We start from the raw sequence: 13720 nt of genomic DNA, 5'->3' as shown, positions 1-13720 counted from the left end.
CAGCACAGAAACGGCATTGGTTGCATTGGTTGATGATCTCTGGAGGGCTCGGGACAGAGGTTGCTCCTCTGTTCTGGTCCTATTAGATCTCTCAGCGGCTTTTGATACCATCGACCATGGTATCATGCTGCAGCGGTTGAGGGGGTTAGGAATTGGAGGCACCGTGTTACGGTGGTTCTCCTCCTACCTCTCCGACTGTTCGCAGTTTGTGTTGGCAGGGGGGCAGAGGTCGACCTCAAGGCGCCTCGCTTGGGGGTGCCGCAAGGGTCAGTCCTCTCGCCCCTTCTGTTCAACATTTATGTGAAGCCGCTGGGTGAGATCATCTGTGGTTTTGGGGTGAGAGTCCATCAGTACGCTGATGACACCCAGCTGTACATCTCCACCCCAAACCACCCCAATGATGCCCTTGATGTGATGTCCCGCTGCTGGAGGCCATGCGGGTCTGGATGGGGAGAAATAGGCTCAAGCTCAACCCTTCCAAGACTGAGTGGTTGTGGCTTCCGGCATCCCGGTATAGTCAGCTGGTGCCATCGCTGACTATTGGGGGTGAATCTTTGCCCCACACAGAGAGGGCTCGCAATCTGGGTATCCTCCTGGACTCACGGCTGTCTTTAGAAGAGCATATGACAGCCGTAGCCAGGGGGGCTTTTTATCAGGTTTGCCTGATCCGCCAGTTGCGTCCCTTTCTGGACTGGGAAGCCTTGCTCACGGTCACTCACGCCCTCATCACCTCCCGTCTGGACTATTGTAATGCTCTCTACATGGGGCTCCCCTTGAAGAGCACTCGGAGGCTCCAACTGGTCCAGAATGCGGCCGCGCGGGTGGTTATGGGCACGCCTCATTACGCCCATGTAACACCTCTCCTGCGCGAGCTGCACTGGCTCCCAGTGGTCTTCCGGATGCGATTCAAGGTGTTGGTCACCACCTTTAAAGCGCTCCATGGCATAGGACCAGGATATTTACGGGACCGCCTTCTGCCACCAGTAGCCTCCCACCGACCAGTCCGCTCTCACAGAGAGGGACTCCTCAGGGTACCATCGGCCAAGTTATGTCGGCTGGCGATACCCAGCAGGAGAGCCTTCTCTGTCGGAGCTCCTGCCCTTTGGAATGAATTGCTCCCGGATATTCGTAACATCTCTGACCTCCGGGTCTTTCGCTGTGCCCTCAAGACCCTACTGTTCTGACAGGCGGGGCTGTCTAACTGAATGATTTTAAATTGGGTTTTATTATTGGGTTTTAAAATTTGGCCAAAATGATTTAATGATTTTAATTAATTTTAACTATGATATTATATATTTATGTTTTTAATCTTGGCTGTACACCGCCCCGAATCCTTCAGGAGAAGGGCAGTATATAAATAAAATTATTATTATTATTATTATTAGAGGTTATCACAAATTAAAAGCAAATCTTAATGCTAAAATGGAACTTCAAAGGTGGTGTGTCATTGAATTCTCATTTCTGGAGGCAATCGGGAAGGTTAAAAATGGAGAATGGATGTTTTCATGGCTTGCTTACCTGGATTGCCTGGAGCACCCATGAATTAGGACTCATTTTATTTTCTTATATTTCAAACCTTAAATAATTATTATTTATAATAATTATTTTCAATTAGAATAATGTAGGCTAATTATCCAATGGATGAGGTAACCTAATATGTATCTTACCTGTCCGCCCATTTATTATTTGGTTCTTAAGAATTCCTCAGAGCTCACTTTTCAGTAAAGTATATTGCTAGTTCTCATTGCAAGAGACAGTTGAGCATACAGGGGCACTGAACCTTCTCATCCGTCTTGAGCATTTATTTCCAGATAGTGACTTTAGATGGAACACTAGATTTCCTCATCCTCCCTCAGCATTTTTTTTGGCTGCTGACTTCAAAATCAAAGCTAATGGCATTGCATTGACACATATACTGTAAGATAAGAAGGTAGTGTGATCCTTCTGCATAAGATAATATGCCTACTAGAACTGAGCCTTGTGCTTCCTTGCAATATTTAGACAAGATTAACCATGGAAGGAGTCAGAGGATTCAAGATGGCAGTCGTGATCATGCCACTGAAGTTCTGTTCCTTTTTGCACATGGTAAAATGGGTGGGGGGGGTTTTCATCGTGTGGTTATAGTGTCTGGACATTTTTGATCCATTCCCTCTTATAGTCATTCCAGTAGAAACAGTTCTTTGCATTCCACTTTTTCATAGTCTCCACTGAGATTCAAAAAGATGTTTTTGTGTTCTGAAAGAACCTTACCTATCTTTATGAAATATAAAAGAGAAAATTATTTACTTATTTATTAAACACACCTATAGGGCCATCCAGCCCTCCCACAATGACTCTGGATGACTCTAAAATTCCACAATATAAAAACCCATAATCTCCCCCCCCCCCATTCCAAATAATAATATCTTGAGTAATCCATAGGAAAAGTGGTGGGCAGAATGTGGGATTGCTTTAAGATAAGCATGGACCTTAACGTTAGACTCTTGTTGCTGATATTCCAAAATCTTTCCACCTCAATAGGTTCAGAGGTGGGTTTCAGCAGGTTCTGACCAGTTCTGGAGAACCAGTAGCAGAAATTTTGAGTAGTTCAGAGAACTGGTAAATACCACCTCTGACTGGCCCCCCATCTATTCTCTGCCTCCCAAGTCCCAGCTGATCAGGAGGAAATGGGGATTTTGCAGTAACCTTTCCCTGCCACGCCCACCAAGCCACGCCCAAGCCATGCCACACCCACCAAGTCACACCCACCAAGCCACACCCACAGAACCGGTAGTAAAAAATTGAATAGGTTGCTCCTGTTGCTTATGACTCCATAGCGAGACAGTTCATAAATGGTGCTGCCACGCCACCTCAAACCACAATAACCCTTGTTGCTTACTGCTAAGAGGCGGTTGACTCACATGGTATTGCTTTTCCTCAACCAGCAACACTCAACAGCTGAACTGAATATATAAAAAAATTAATAAAAAGCTGTAGTGCTGTACTAATTGGGCTTTCTGCCCATTCACTGGGGACTTTCCCCACAGCTGAGCTGGCATCTTCTCTATCCTCCATGACACAGCAAAACAAACAAACAAAAAAACCCAGCATGAACTTTGCTGTCCCCTGCCAACCTTATCCTGTTTCTCTCACCTCTGTTTCCAGACATTACCAGTTACCTGATATCCCTCCAAGGTAGTTGATGACAAAAAGCCTAATACGTATTACACACCCTGAGCGTCCCTGTGTCCCAAAAAGCTAGACTAGTCAATTATCTTTAAAAAAAAAACATGCCTGATGATTGCCTGTATTGTATGATCTGGCCTGGAGGCCCATGGACAATACAGCCCATGGACTGTACAGCCCACCTGGAACCTGGGGTAGATATCCTCATGGATGTGGTCTAATTCTAGATGTTTTGTCCAACCTGGAACATTCAGACAGCCTGGAACCAGAAGTTTTAGAATCCTTGGGCTAATACAGCTTGAAGATCCTGAGAATAACTACTCAAGACACTTGGAAACTGACAAGTTTGGGAAGGCTGTGATATATGTGCACATCGTATTCTAATGTTCTTGATCCCATTTATATAACCCACATCCACAGAGAGACCCATAGCTTTTGTGGTTACCAAAGTACAAAAGCAGGAGGTCCTCTTTCTGACCAACTTCTCCATTTGTGGTGATTTCAGACACAGTTCAGACCTTCTCTCTCTCTCCCCCCCTCCCCAATTTCCCTTCTCTCCTCCATCTCACCACTCCAGCCCTCCTGCCCCATTTCCCCTTCGGGTGTATGCAAGCGTGTTTCCTCCCTTTGCATTTTGCAAAGATATCTCAGCAAAAAATAGAACTGAGGGGGATATGGGAGAATGGGGTGGGGGGAGGAGGAAGAGAGGCAGACTGGTTGAAGTGACATGGGGGGTGAGGACAGACCCTGACAGCCCTATATCTGGGCCAGGGCCAAGCAGAAATATTCTTCACCAACGAGGCATTTTGGATCTCTTTGCTGCAGGGTCTGCAAACAGTTAGAAGAATCAGGGGGGGAGGGAGAAGGCCGTGTCATCTCACATTAAGGCACTCTGGCTGATGCAGTGGCTTTGCGTTGCCTGCGGAGATCTGAGTGCTTGGTTTCGCAGAAGCACGGAAAGGTCATTGCTCAGGATAGAGCTCCCCTTGGATAAAAGGTTAAGCTCTTGTGGGTTCCCCGAAACCCTCAGTTGCCACCCATCCATTATCCCTTTCTCATGGGCTCCAAGGCCTCAAGCAGCTGTCACCAGTTTCCCTGCAGCCCCTATTTTGAGCCAACCAGGAAGAAAACTTCCTGTCTCAGAGAGATCAAGATTCCTGCAATACACACCACATATAAAAAACCTACACGCTATCCTGGGAATGAAGTCTTCTTCCATTTGCCTCCTCCCACCTCTTTTCTGCCAGAGAGACCGAGACTGTTTTCATGTCTTCCCTTTTGTTGTCCCTTCTGGTCTTGAGTCAATATGCATGCATTATATTTTGTGTGCCATGTGTCAGGGATGGTTCTTCTTCCCCCACCATAATGAATTAGAACTAGATAGAAGAATCTATCTCTACTGTGAGTGTGCAGTCATGGATTAACAATTTCTTAACACACATTATTCAGTGACTCTTTATAAACTATTAATAAACAGTTGTCTCACCACAGAGACAGACAGGAAGAAGAAAAGGCCCGGGGTGGGGGAAGCTAAGATGCCAGAGGAGAATGTCAATTTTCCATCAGGGGACAAAGCAAGACAACACATGACATTCAGGGATGACACCACATGAGGTTCAGAGACCCCATGCCAGATTTCTGAACACAATTTAATGGAAGAGGAAGTTCCAGAATTCTGATTAATAATATTTGCTAGAAAGAAAGCTATAGCTATAGCACAGAATTGCAGTGCATATATGTCAAAGTCAGGGATTATCTTTACAGGCAATGTAAGGTTGTAAGATTTTGGCTTGATTTTTGTTTTGTCCCCTTTCTGTAACTCTTTGAGGAAGAGGGTCAGCCTATATCTGCTGATGGTTTGAAAGTTGGCTGGTAGGCTTCCTATCTGCACTTCCTGCACTTGTTTAAATGTGCTCCAAATAAAAATGTCTATCTTCTTTCTGTGAGCCTGAACTTTCTAATTATGGGCAAAGGACAGCAACAGCAGTGCTCTAAAGCAGCACTGAGTGGTTGTCTCAAGCCACCATATTAATTCCCTATAATGCTCTGAAACTCCCTCACACTCAAAGCAACTAATGGCTATGCCTATTGATTTTGACTGCGAAGCAGAGCATTGTGGGAAGTTGAAATGGAGGCCTGGACCAGTTACTTGTGGTTTAGACCATGCAAAGAATTAATGGAGAGCTGAACAACCTTGAATGTAGATATTTCTTTTAAGAATTTCCACAGACCATTCTTTTAAATTTCAAATACACCAAGCAAGATGTCTATGATTTTTTTTTTTTTTTTGCAAGGCTTTGCATTCTGCACTAAAATCTCACGGTCTGTGGTTGGAGCAAAATTATGCCGATTTCTTTCATGTCTGAGTTGATGAGTTAGATAAGAACAAAAGTTGAGGAGGATATTTCTCAACTGAACCCTAATCTTACAAAGGAAAGGGGAGCCTGGGAAAGAGAAGTAGTGGCTTGAAATGGAAGGAGTTTGAAAGAATTCCTAATCTTGCAGCACCTTGTGGCTACATTTTCCTTTTTACCTTTTACAAACAAGACACTTCCTCACAGATATTGTACAAACTGGTCAGTGCATGAAGCTTGGCCAACAGTGGTTAACGGTGCCCCAACTCAACATTGGAACAAATTGCTATGCAGGAGAGAGGAGTAACCTGGAATAGGAGAAAATGGCAAAGAAAGTTAACTATCTTCTCATCAGCACAATTTTTCAAGGTAGTTAGGGTGGCACTGAGTCCATTTATTTCCATCTCAGGTGCAGTTCAGCATCAAACATGCTGAATCCAAATCTCCAGCAAAGCTCTGGAGTGCTTGTGGGAGCAGTCTAAGCCTTTACACTTTGTCTATAATATTGATGTCAGACAAAACAGACCCACAATTGGGGTGGGGGATTAGTTTGATGCTGATTTTCTTCCTCTCTTCTTGGTCAGCAAAAGGAAGCACTGGTTGGGTCATGCGGCATTTATAGGTAATCCTTGATTTACGATTGGTCACTTAGTGACAGTTTAAAGTTTCGATGCCAACCCCATGATCACATTTTGGGCACTCAGCAACCAGCCCACATTTATGGCTGTTTGCAGTATCCAGCAGTCATGTGATCGTGGTTGTCAAATTTTTTTTGCCAAAAATCAACATTTACTTCAGTTTGCAGCAAAAACGCTCCATGGTGAACAATGGATTCACTTAACAACTGTGATGCTCACTTAACAATTGCTGCCAAAAAAGATAATAAAATTACATCTAGTTACATGATGACCCACTTTATGACTATTGTGATTTACAACCATTGTAGTCGTTAAGTCGAGGACTACCTGTAAAGACTGGTGCTGGTGATAACCACCATAAATCAGTTTCTGAGGGGCTTGGAGAAACAGTTTGGTGCAATGGTTAGGCCAAAAAGCCAACTAAGTTATTTTATACCTCTCATTTTCAGCCCAATCTGTCTCACTGTGTTATTGTGGAGCAAATAAAAAGAGAGTCATTACTACTTCACCTTGAATCGTATAAATAAAGACTACCTATAAAGCTAATAAATAACAAAAAATAGCAGTGTTGAAATGATCTCCCATCCCTGCTTCTAAACCATTTGAGAATTTATGGTCATACAGGAGGACTACAACTCCCATATTCCAGAGTCAATGTATCTGTCACTGTCAAGCATTTCTGACAAGCACCAGTTTGGGGAAGAGTGTTATTAACTCTATGCTGCCCATTGTTCTCCACTCTATCTCCTCAGATAGCTGTCAGCAGCTAGAAAGTAGCTTGGATTCTGAGCACCCTCAAGGTGGTGGCAACCAAGACCTAGATGACTCCCAAATCCATTTGCAGCTGAAGCGCAAATTGCAAAGAAACAGAACTTCTTTTACACAGGAACAAATAGAGGCATTGGAGAAAGGTAAGGCAAAGAGGAAGCAGGGATGTTGTCTGATGTGATGGCCCATTGGGTGGAATTTCTTTTCTGGGGTAATTTGAGCAGGAAGTTGTGAGACACGTGTGGGGAATGTCAGTGTTTTTATAACCAGCATGTAGATGCACCTTGTTTCATTCTAAGCAATTTATTTATTTATTTATTGGTTCGATTTATATGCCGCCCTTCTCCGGAGACCCAGGGTGGCTTACAATGCTTTAAGCAATAGCTTTCATACTTTTGTATATACCTGCTTAGTAGGGCTTTTGACCCCCCCCACAAGTGGTGTTCTTTTTATACAAAGTCAGCTTATTGCCTCCACAATCCAGGTCCTCATTTTACCTACCTCGGAAGGATGGAAGGCTGAGTCAACCTTGAGCCTGGTGAGAATTGAACTCGCAGTAATTGCAAGCAACTGGGGCTACTTAAGTGTTACTTTTAACAGCACTTAGTCCACTGCGCCACCAGGCTCAGTGCAGTAAGGGACTGATTCAAACAAACACATAAAACTTTGCTAGCGTGTTGCCTTTAATAAAAAATGTGTGAAGAGGTTAGTAGTTAGTTAGTCAGTCTTTCCAGGTACTCATTACCCTAATCACAGATGTAGACAACTCATCAGGCCCAGACACACAGCTCAAGAGAACCAGTTGCATAGTTGCTCTATTTTTGAAGCCACCTGACAGGTGAAGACTGAAAACAACATTTCTCAATCTTGGGAAGTTTAAGATGTTTGGACATCAACTCCCATAATTCTCCAGTCAGATGGGAATGCTCTCCATGCTGGCTGAGGAAATAGTTTGATATTCCCAAGGTTGAGAAACATTGCCTGAAGATTTCTGAAACAGGAAATTTCCTTTTATTGCATCAGATTATCACTCTATCTAAACTAGAATTATGGCTGGCAGTGACCCTCCAAGGCTCACATAGGAATTTTTCCAGTTCTAACCTAGAAATATCAGGAAATAAATCTGAGAATTTTGCATATTGACTACGCAAAACCAAAGGTATTGGAAATCCTTTCAGTAGGATGGCAGTCATGCCACACAGAAATCATAAACAGTATTGCAACCTATGTACGAAACTGCATTTTTTGCCACATGTTATAAGCCATGCCATTTTTAAATTATACACTGTATTAGAAGAAGTGGAGTACACTGGATTATGCATAAATTAAATAAATAAATAAATAATAATTTCACAGACTCCCTCTAACCTCTTTTTTAGAATATTGCTGTGTAATAACTGTGAGAGGTATAATTTATATAGCAATTTATATAGTATAAAAAGTAACAATAACTTAATCTTCTTAGAGGCATTCTGTTAATGATGTCTGATTATTTAAAGTCCAGAGTTGGAAATCCCATTTCAAAGACGGGGACTGGAAAAGACGTACAGGGCCATCTGGTGGCCATAAATTATATTGCAGCCTATGCACAAAGCTGCTTTTTTTGGGTCATGAACATTATAAGACATGCCATTTTTAAATCATGCATTATACCAAAATGCATATATGTACAAAAAACATAGAATACATTATATATCTGTTTTTACAACTGGGCACTTTAAAATGTGTAAGCTTCAACACCTAGAATTTCTTCAAAGTGGCCCAGTTGAAATCCACACATCTTAAACTGGCTCAATTTGAAAAAAACATTGCAATGATTTTTAAGACTGTAGAGTTTCCAAAAGATCTGGCTCTTAGAACAAAAAGGAAAGAAGATGACTGATGTGAACAGTAAATGGATAGCACTGGACATAACATTTGCAGTCTTGCTGAATGCCTATGGAAGTCTGACACTGGAGTGACCAGATGATAATCTAATATTGAAGGAAGATTATCTTTTTAAATACATATTCTACTGCTGGTCACTAAAGGAGAACTAGAGGGAGAGAAGGATCACATATGAAAGAACTGTTCTTTTGAATCCAAACATCAAAGTAACAAGGGAAAATATGTACCTCTAATGTGATATGTAGAGTATGAGTGCTTGAAAATATATTTTGTTAAGAACTGTAAGTGTTGGTAAAGAGGAGGCTATGTCTTTAATATCTTTACATGTTGTAACTTAAATCTTCAGAATTTGAGCGTACTCACTACCCTGATGTCTTTGCCCGTGAACGCTTGGCAGCAAAAATTGATCTTCCCGAAGCCCGGATCCAGGTAAACGAGATGATCTTATAGCCATCTAACAAGAAACAAAAGAGCAGAGACTTTCTACCATTATACTCCTTGTTCTCTTGGGCAACAGAGTTCCTCTTTTTAATTTTTCCAGGTCTGGTTCTCCAACCGTCGAGCTAAATGGCGTCGGGAAGAGAAACTGCGGAACCAGAGGCGCCAAGCAGGTGGCACTGGAGGGCACCTCATCATAAACAACACTTTTGGCACTGTAGGCAGTGCTGTCTACCAGTCACTCCCTCAGCCTATAGGGTCAGGTGAGGACCCTCTCCCCAACAAACTCATTCATTCATTCCCCACCTATTCCTGGGGTCTTCCCAAGCAGCATAATTCATCAAGGCACCATTTGGAAACATTGGTGCCATGAGACATTTTTAGATTCTAGATTTAAAAGATCACCTGTTTGGAGAGGAATGCCTGTTATTCATTCATTGCAGAAATTGATGAGACAGCTGAGCTGTTTTTAAGAACACACTTCCTCATTCTATTGAATGTTTTTTGGACTATTTCTTAGTTTGCTTCCTGGAGGGTACCGCTCTTCTTTATCACAAATCTCTTTTCCTTTTTTTTCAGGTGCTATGCTGGGCCATACAGAAAGTGTCCTCAGCAACAACTATGGTTCTCTCCCACCTTTAGCTCCCTTCTCCATGGCCAACAACAGCCTCCCTATTCAGGTGAGCTTAAAAGGAACAACAGAATTCTTGAATGGTGCCAAGTGGGGGTTGCAAATGACCGATGCTGATACACCAGCAATATTAATATCCTTTTTTCTTTCTCTGTTGCATATTCTCTGGTACTCATTAGCAGGCAGTGCCCCCTGTTGCCAGCCAGACATCGTCTTATTCCTGCATGCTCCCTGGCAGCCCGTCAGTGCGAAGTTATGATTCATACACACCCTCCCAGCTCTCCTCTCATAGTCTGAACTCCAGCAGTGCGACCTCTACTGGTAATGTACCAGACACAAGGGGAAGTGGGATTGGGGGAGGGTGAGGTGGAAGCAGAGCATTTGGGGTGGGAAAAAACAGAACTGGCATCAGGAAAACTTGGCAAGAGGAAGTAGACAATCATAATTGTGAGAGGGATCTTGGAGTCCTAGTGGACAACCATTTAAATATGAGCCAGCAGTGTGCAGCAGCTGCCAAAAAAGCCAACACAGTTCTAAGCTGCATAAACAGAGGGATAGAATCAAGATCACATGAAGTGTTAATACCACTTTATAATGCCTTGGTAAGGTTACATTTGAAATACTGCATTCGGTTTTGGTCGCCATGATGTAAAAAAGATGTGGAGACTCTAGAAAGAGTGCAGAGAAGAGCAACAAAGATGATTAGGGGATTGGAGGCTAAAACATATGAAGAACGGTTGCAGGAACTGGGTATGTCTAATTTAATGAAAAGAAGGACTAGGGGTGACATGACAGCAGTGTTCCAATATCTCAGGGGCTGCCACAAAGAAGAGGGAGTCAAGCTATTCTCCAAAGCACCTGAGGGTAGAACAAGAAGCAATGGGTGGAAACTAATCAAGGAGAGAAGCAACTTAGAACTAAGGAGAAATTTCCTGACAGTTAGAACAATTAATAAGTGGAACAACTTGCCTGCAGAAGTTGTGAATGCCCCAACACTGGAAATTTTTAAGAAGATATTGGATAACCATTTGTCTGAAGTGGAGTAGGGTTTCCTGCCTGGGCAGGGGGTTGGACTAGAAGACCTCCAAGGTCCCCTTCCAACTCTGTTATTCTATTCTATTCTAACCATTTGTCTGGAGTGGTGTAGGGTTTCCTGCTTAAGCAGGGGGTTGGATTAGAAAACTTCCAAGGTCCCTTCCAATTCTGTTATTCTGTTGTTCTGTTATAATGGTCATGGCAAATACAAGTGAAGAACATGGGAATTAATTCTTACGCTGTGGTGGGGAGAAGATGTCCACTTGTGTGAATTTCATTTAATATTTCTGAAAACAAAATAGAAGATGCTTCTTTCTAGCCTCATGGAAAAATAATTGGATGTGCTAGTTTCATTTTTCTTTCATTAAGGGCAATATTTACTCATCAAGCACCATTTTAACTACCATATTGGGTGTCAGAGTCTTCCTTTACAGACCCATAAGGCCACTTTCAGCCTCAAGAAAGACAATAAAGAAAAGAAGTGAAAAAGCTATGCCAAAATCTGCCAAAGAAATTGGACAAAGAAAGAAATTATGTTTACAAACAGATTTGCTAGTATTTCATCCCAACAGGCATTGCCCATTTCATGTTGTTTTCAACTCATTACTAAATTATACTAGTAATAGTATAGCATCTTTGGGGGACAATGAAAGGGGATAAAATTAAGTGGGAGGCCTTGGTGCCCTCTGAGCTTGGTTGTTTTCTTGCAGATGTTTCATTATCCAAATTTGGTAACATCATCAGTGCTAATAAAGAATGGGCTTTGCTTTCTTTTTATATTCTAGTGGCTTGCCCTGTCAGTGTTGATGGAAATGATGATGATTCTTCGGCTGGGCTGTTTACTGTTAGTTTGTTTGGCAGTTCCTTGTTGAGGATATTGTTTATTTCATGATTGTTGGTCTAATGTTAATCTTGATGTTATTTTCTGCTCCTCTGGGTGGTGAAAGCTAAGTGGAAAGCCTGCTTCTATACTAGTATCCATGTATAGGGATCAATGCAAGAGTATTTCTGTTTTGCAAAAGCTGAGGCTCTTACAAATGTCTATTTTTTATGCAAACAGTCTACCCATTCTCTTAAATCGTTCTTAAGAATGCAACGGTAGTAACCACAATGAACACACATTATTCCAGGGGGCCAGAAATGTCTCTGGGGCTCTGCCAATCTCTAGCCTTTAAAGAAGCAACCTTTTTGTTGCCTTTTCTAGAGGTATTTTATTTAAGGAATCTGAAATAGCCTTGGCAGTCTGTGTACAGGGAACATTATTGCAACAGGATTGTTCAACTTGTTTCAGTTCTTGTCCCCAACTTCCTACAGTTTGCTGTGTTTCCTACAGTTGCTGAGCTGAAAATCCTGGGTTCAGAATTTTGCACTCTGTAACGGCTTTGTCTCTCTTTCTAGGGTTGATCTCTCCAGGAGTGTCAGTTCCTGTACAAGTCCCAGGTGGGGATTCTGATCTTGCCCAGTATTGGCCACGACTGCAATGAGCACAAAAGTGGTGGAGGAAAAAAAGCAAACAAGCAAAAAGAAAGGAAGGTTAATGGAGAGAAAAGGGCTTTTCCTCTGCAGGGGGAAATACAGGAATGGTGAAAAACTCTCAGGAGGGGATGGCACACAGGGAGAGCTTCCCTGCCCTTCCCTCTTTGTGTCTTTAAGTTAGGCAACCTCATCTGTCTTGGTTCTAAGGCAGCGTTTTTCAACCTTGGTAACTTTAAGAGCTGTGGACTTCAAGTCACAGAATTGCTCAGCCAGCATGGGGAATTCTGGGAGTTGAGATCCACACCTCTTGAAGTTGCCAAGGTCAAAGAACGCTGCTCCAAAGCTCCTCTTGCCTCCTTCAACATTTGTGTGTGCATCTACAGCCGCTCTATGCCCGGTAGGCATTCTGTCCCATGAGCCTCCTCTTCTTGTTTGGCTCCAGACATATCTGCAAGGTCTGGTCAAAAAAGTCAAGATGGAGGCCAAGCTTTGATCACGCTGCTGCATACTCCATCTTGCCTTTTTTTTAACCAGACCTTGCAGATGCCCTGTTTGCCTCCCAGCGAGAACAGTGTGAATCAGAACAGGAAGGAAATGGAACATCTGTGGGGGGAATCCAGTGTAAAGGATTTTGGGAGGAGGGGAGAGGGGCAAAGAGAACTAGTGCCCCTTGCAGGAATAGCTGCAAATGGCAGGAAATGAATAATGAATAAAAGAAAGTAAGTACAATATAAAAGAAAGTTGGAATCTTGGACAGTAATGCTTAGCAAAAGCTTGAAAAGGTGGCAGTGGTATTCATTCATTCATTTATTTCCTTACTATTTATTTATCTGACTTCTGATTCCCACCTTTCAAATGGGAATCACAGGATGCAGTGGGAAGCACAAGAATGTTCATGGGAGGAAAAATATGCACCAATCCTCTTTTGACCTATTGCAAAAGTCTGCAGGAAAGTATGGCATTCCTACTTTGGGCAAGTTTTGCAAGGGATTGTGAGGATGAAAAACTCTCCTGTAGTACTGTGGGAAAATTAGGTGGTGCAAAGGTTACTAGTTTACTTCATTGATGTGTGATATTCAGTGTTCTGGGGTTTTTTTGTTTTGTTTTTTTACAAAATTGCCCTTTAACCTATTCCCCATATCCTAGTTTCTGCTATCTCCCCAGCCCCACATATTTTCTCTCCTGCATGCAATTCATTTAGCTGAATTTTACACGGACCTCAGAGCTTGGGATGTCTGCCCTCCTCTAACCACTTACACGAACACACATACTACATGTAAGTTCAAACTGTTTCATGTGTGTTAATAAAGGACCTGTGTACATAATAC

The 13720-nt window shown here is 42.6% G+C and overlaps 1 protein-coding gene across 2 annotated transcripts in view; it reads left to right on the top strand.

Annotated features, from left to right (window-relative positions):
- The window catches only part of LOC117664461 (paired box protein Pax-6-like), a 34750-nt gene extending 21030 nt beyond the window's left edge, over positions 1 to 13720 (top strand). The window contains exons 4-9 of one of the 2 annotated variants that reach the window (XM_087892024.1): positions 6910 to 7068; positions 9159 to 9241; positions 9354 to 9513; positions 9830 to 9930; positions 10064 to 10202; positions 12315 to 13720. In XM_087892024.1, coding sequence (XP_087748150.1) covers positions 6910 to 7068; positions 9159 to 9241; positions 9354 to 9513; positions 9830 to 9930; positions 10064 to 10202; positions 12315 to 12400 — 728 coding nt within the window. In that variant the 3' untranslated portion in view covers positions 12401 to 13720. Of the gene's footprint in view, positions 1 to 6909; positions 7069 to 9158; positions 9242 to 9353; positions 9514 to 9829; positions 9931 to 10060; positions 10203 to 12314 lie in introns of both variants that reach the window. The other variant, XM_034415368.3, reaches the window with a different exon arrangement.

The sequence above is a fragment of the Pantherophis guttatus genome, chromosome 4 (assembly GCF_059756535.1).
Source record: "Pantherophis guttatus breed Tessera chromosome 4, ASM5975653v1, whole genome shotgun sequence".
NCBI classification, from domain to species: domain Eukaryota; kingdom Metazoa; phylum Chordata; class Lepidosauria; order Squamata; family Colubridae; genus Pantherophis; species Pantherophis guttatus.
Note: the sequence above shows the minus strand (reverse complement) of the source record. Positions and strands in the feature narration are given on the sequence as shown.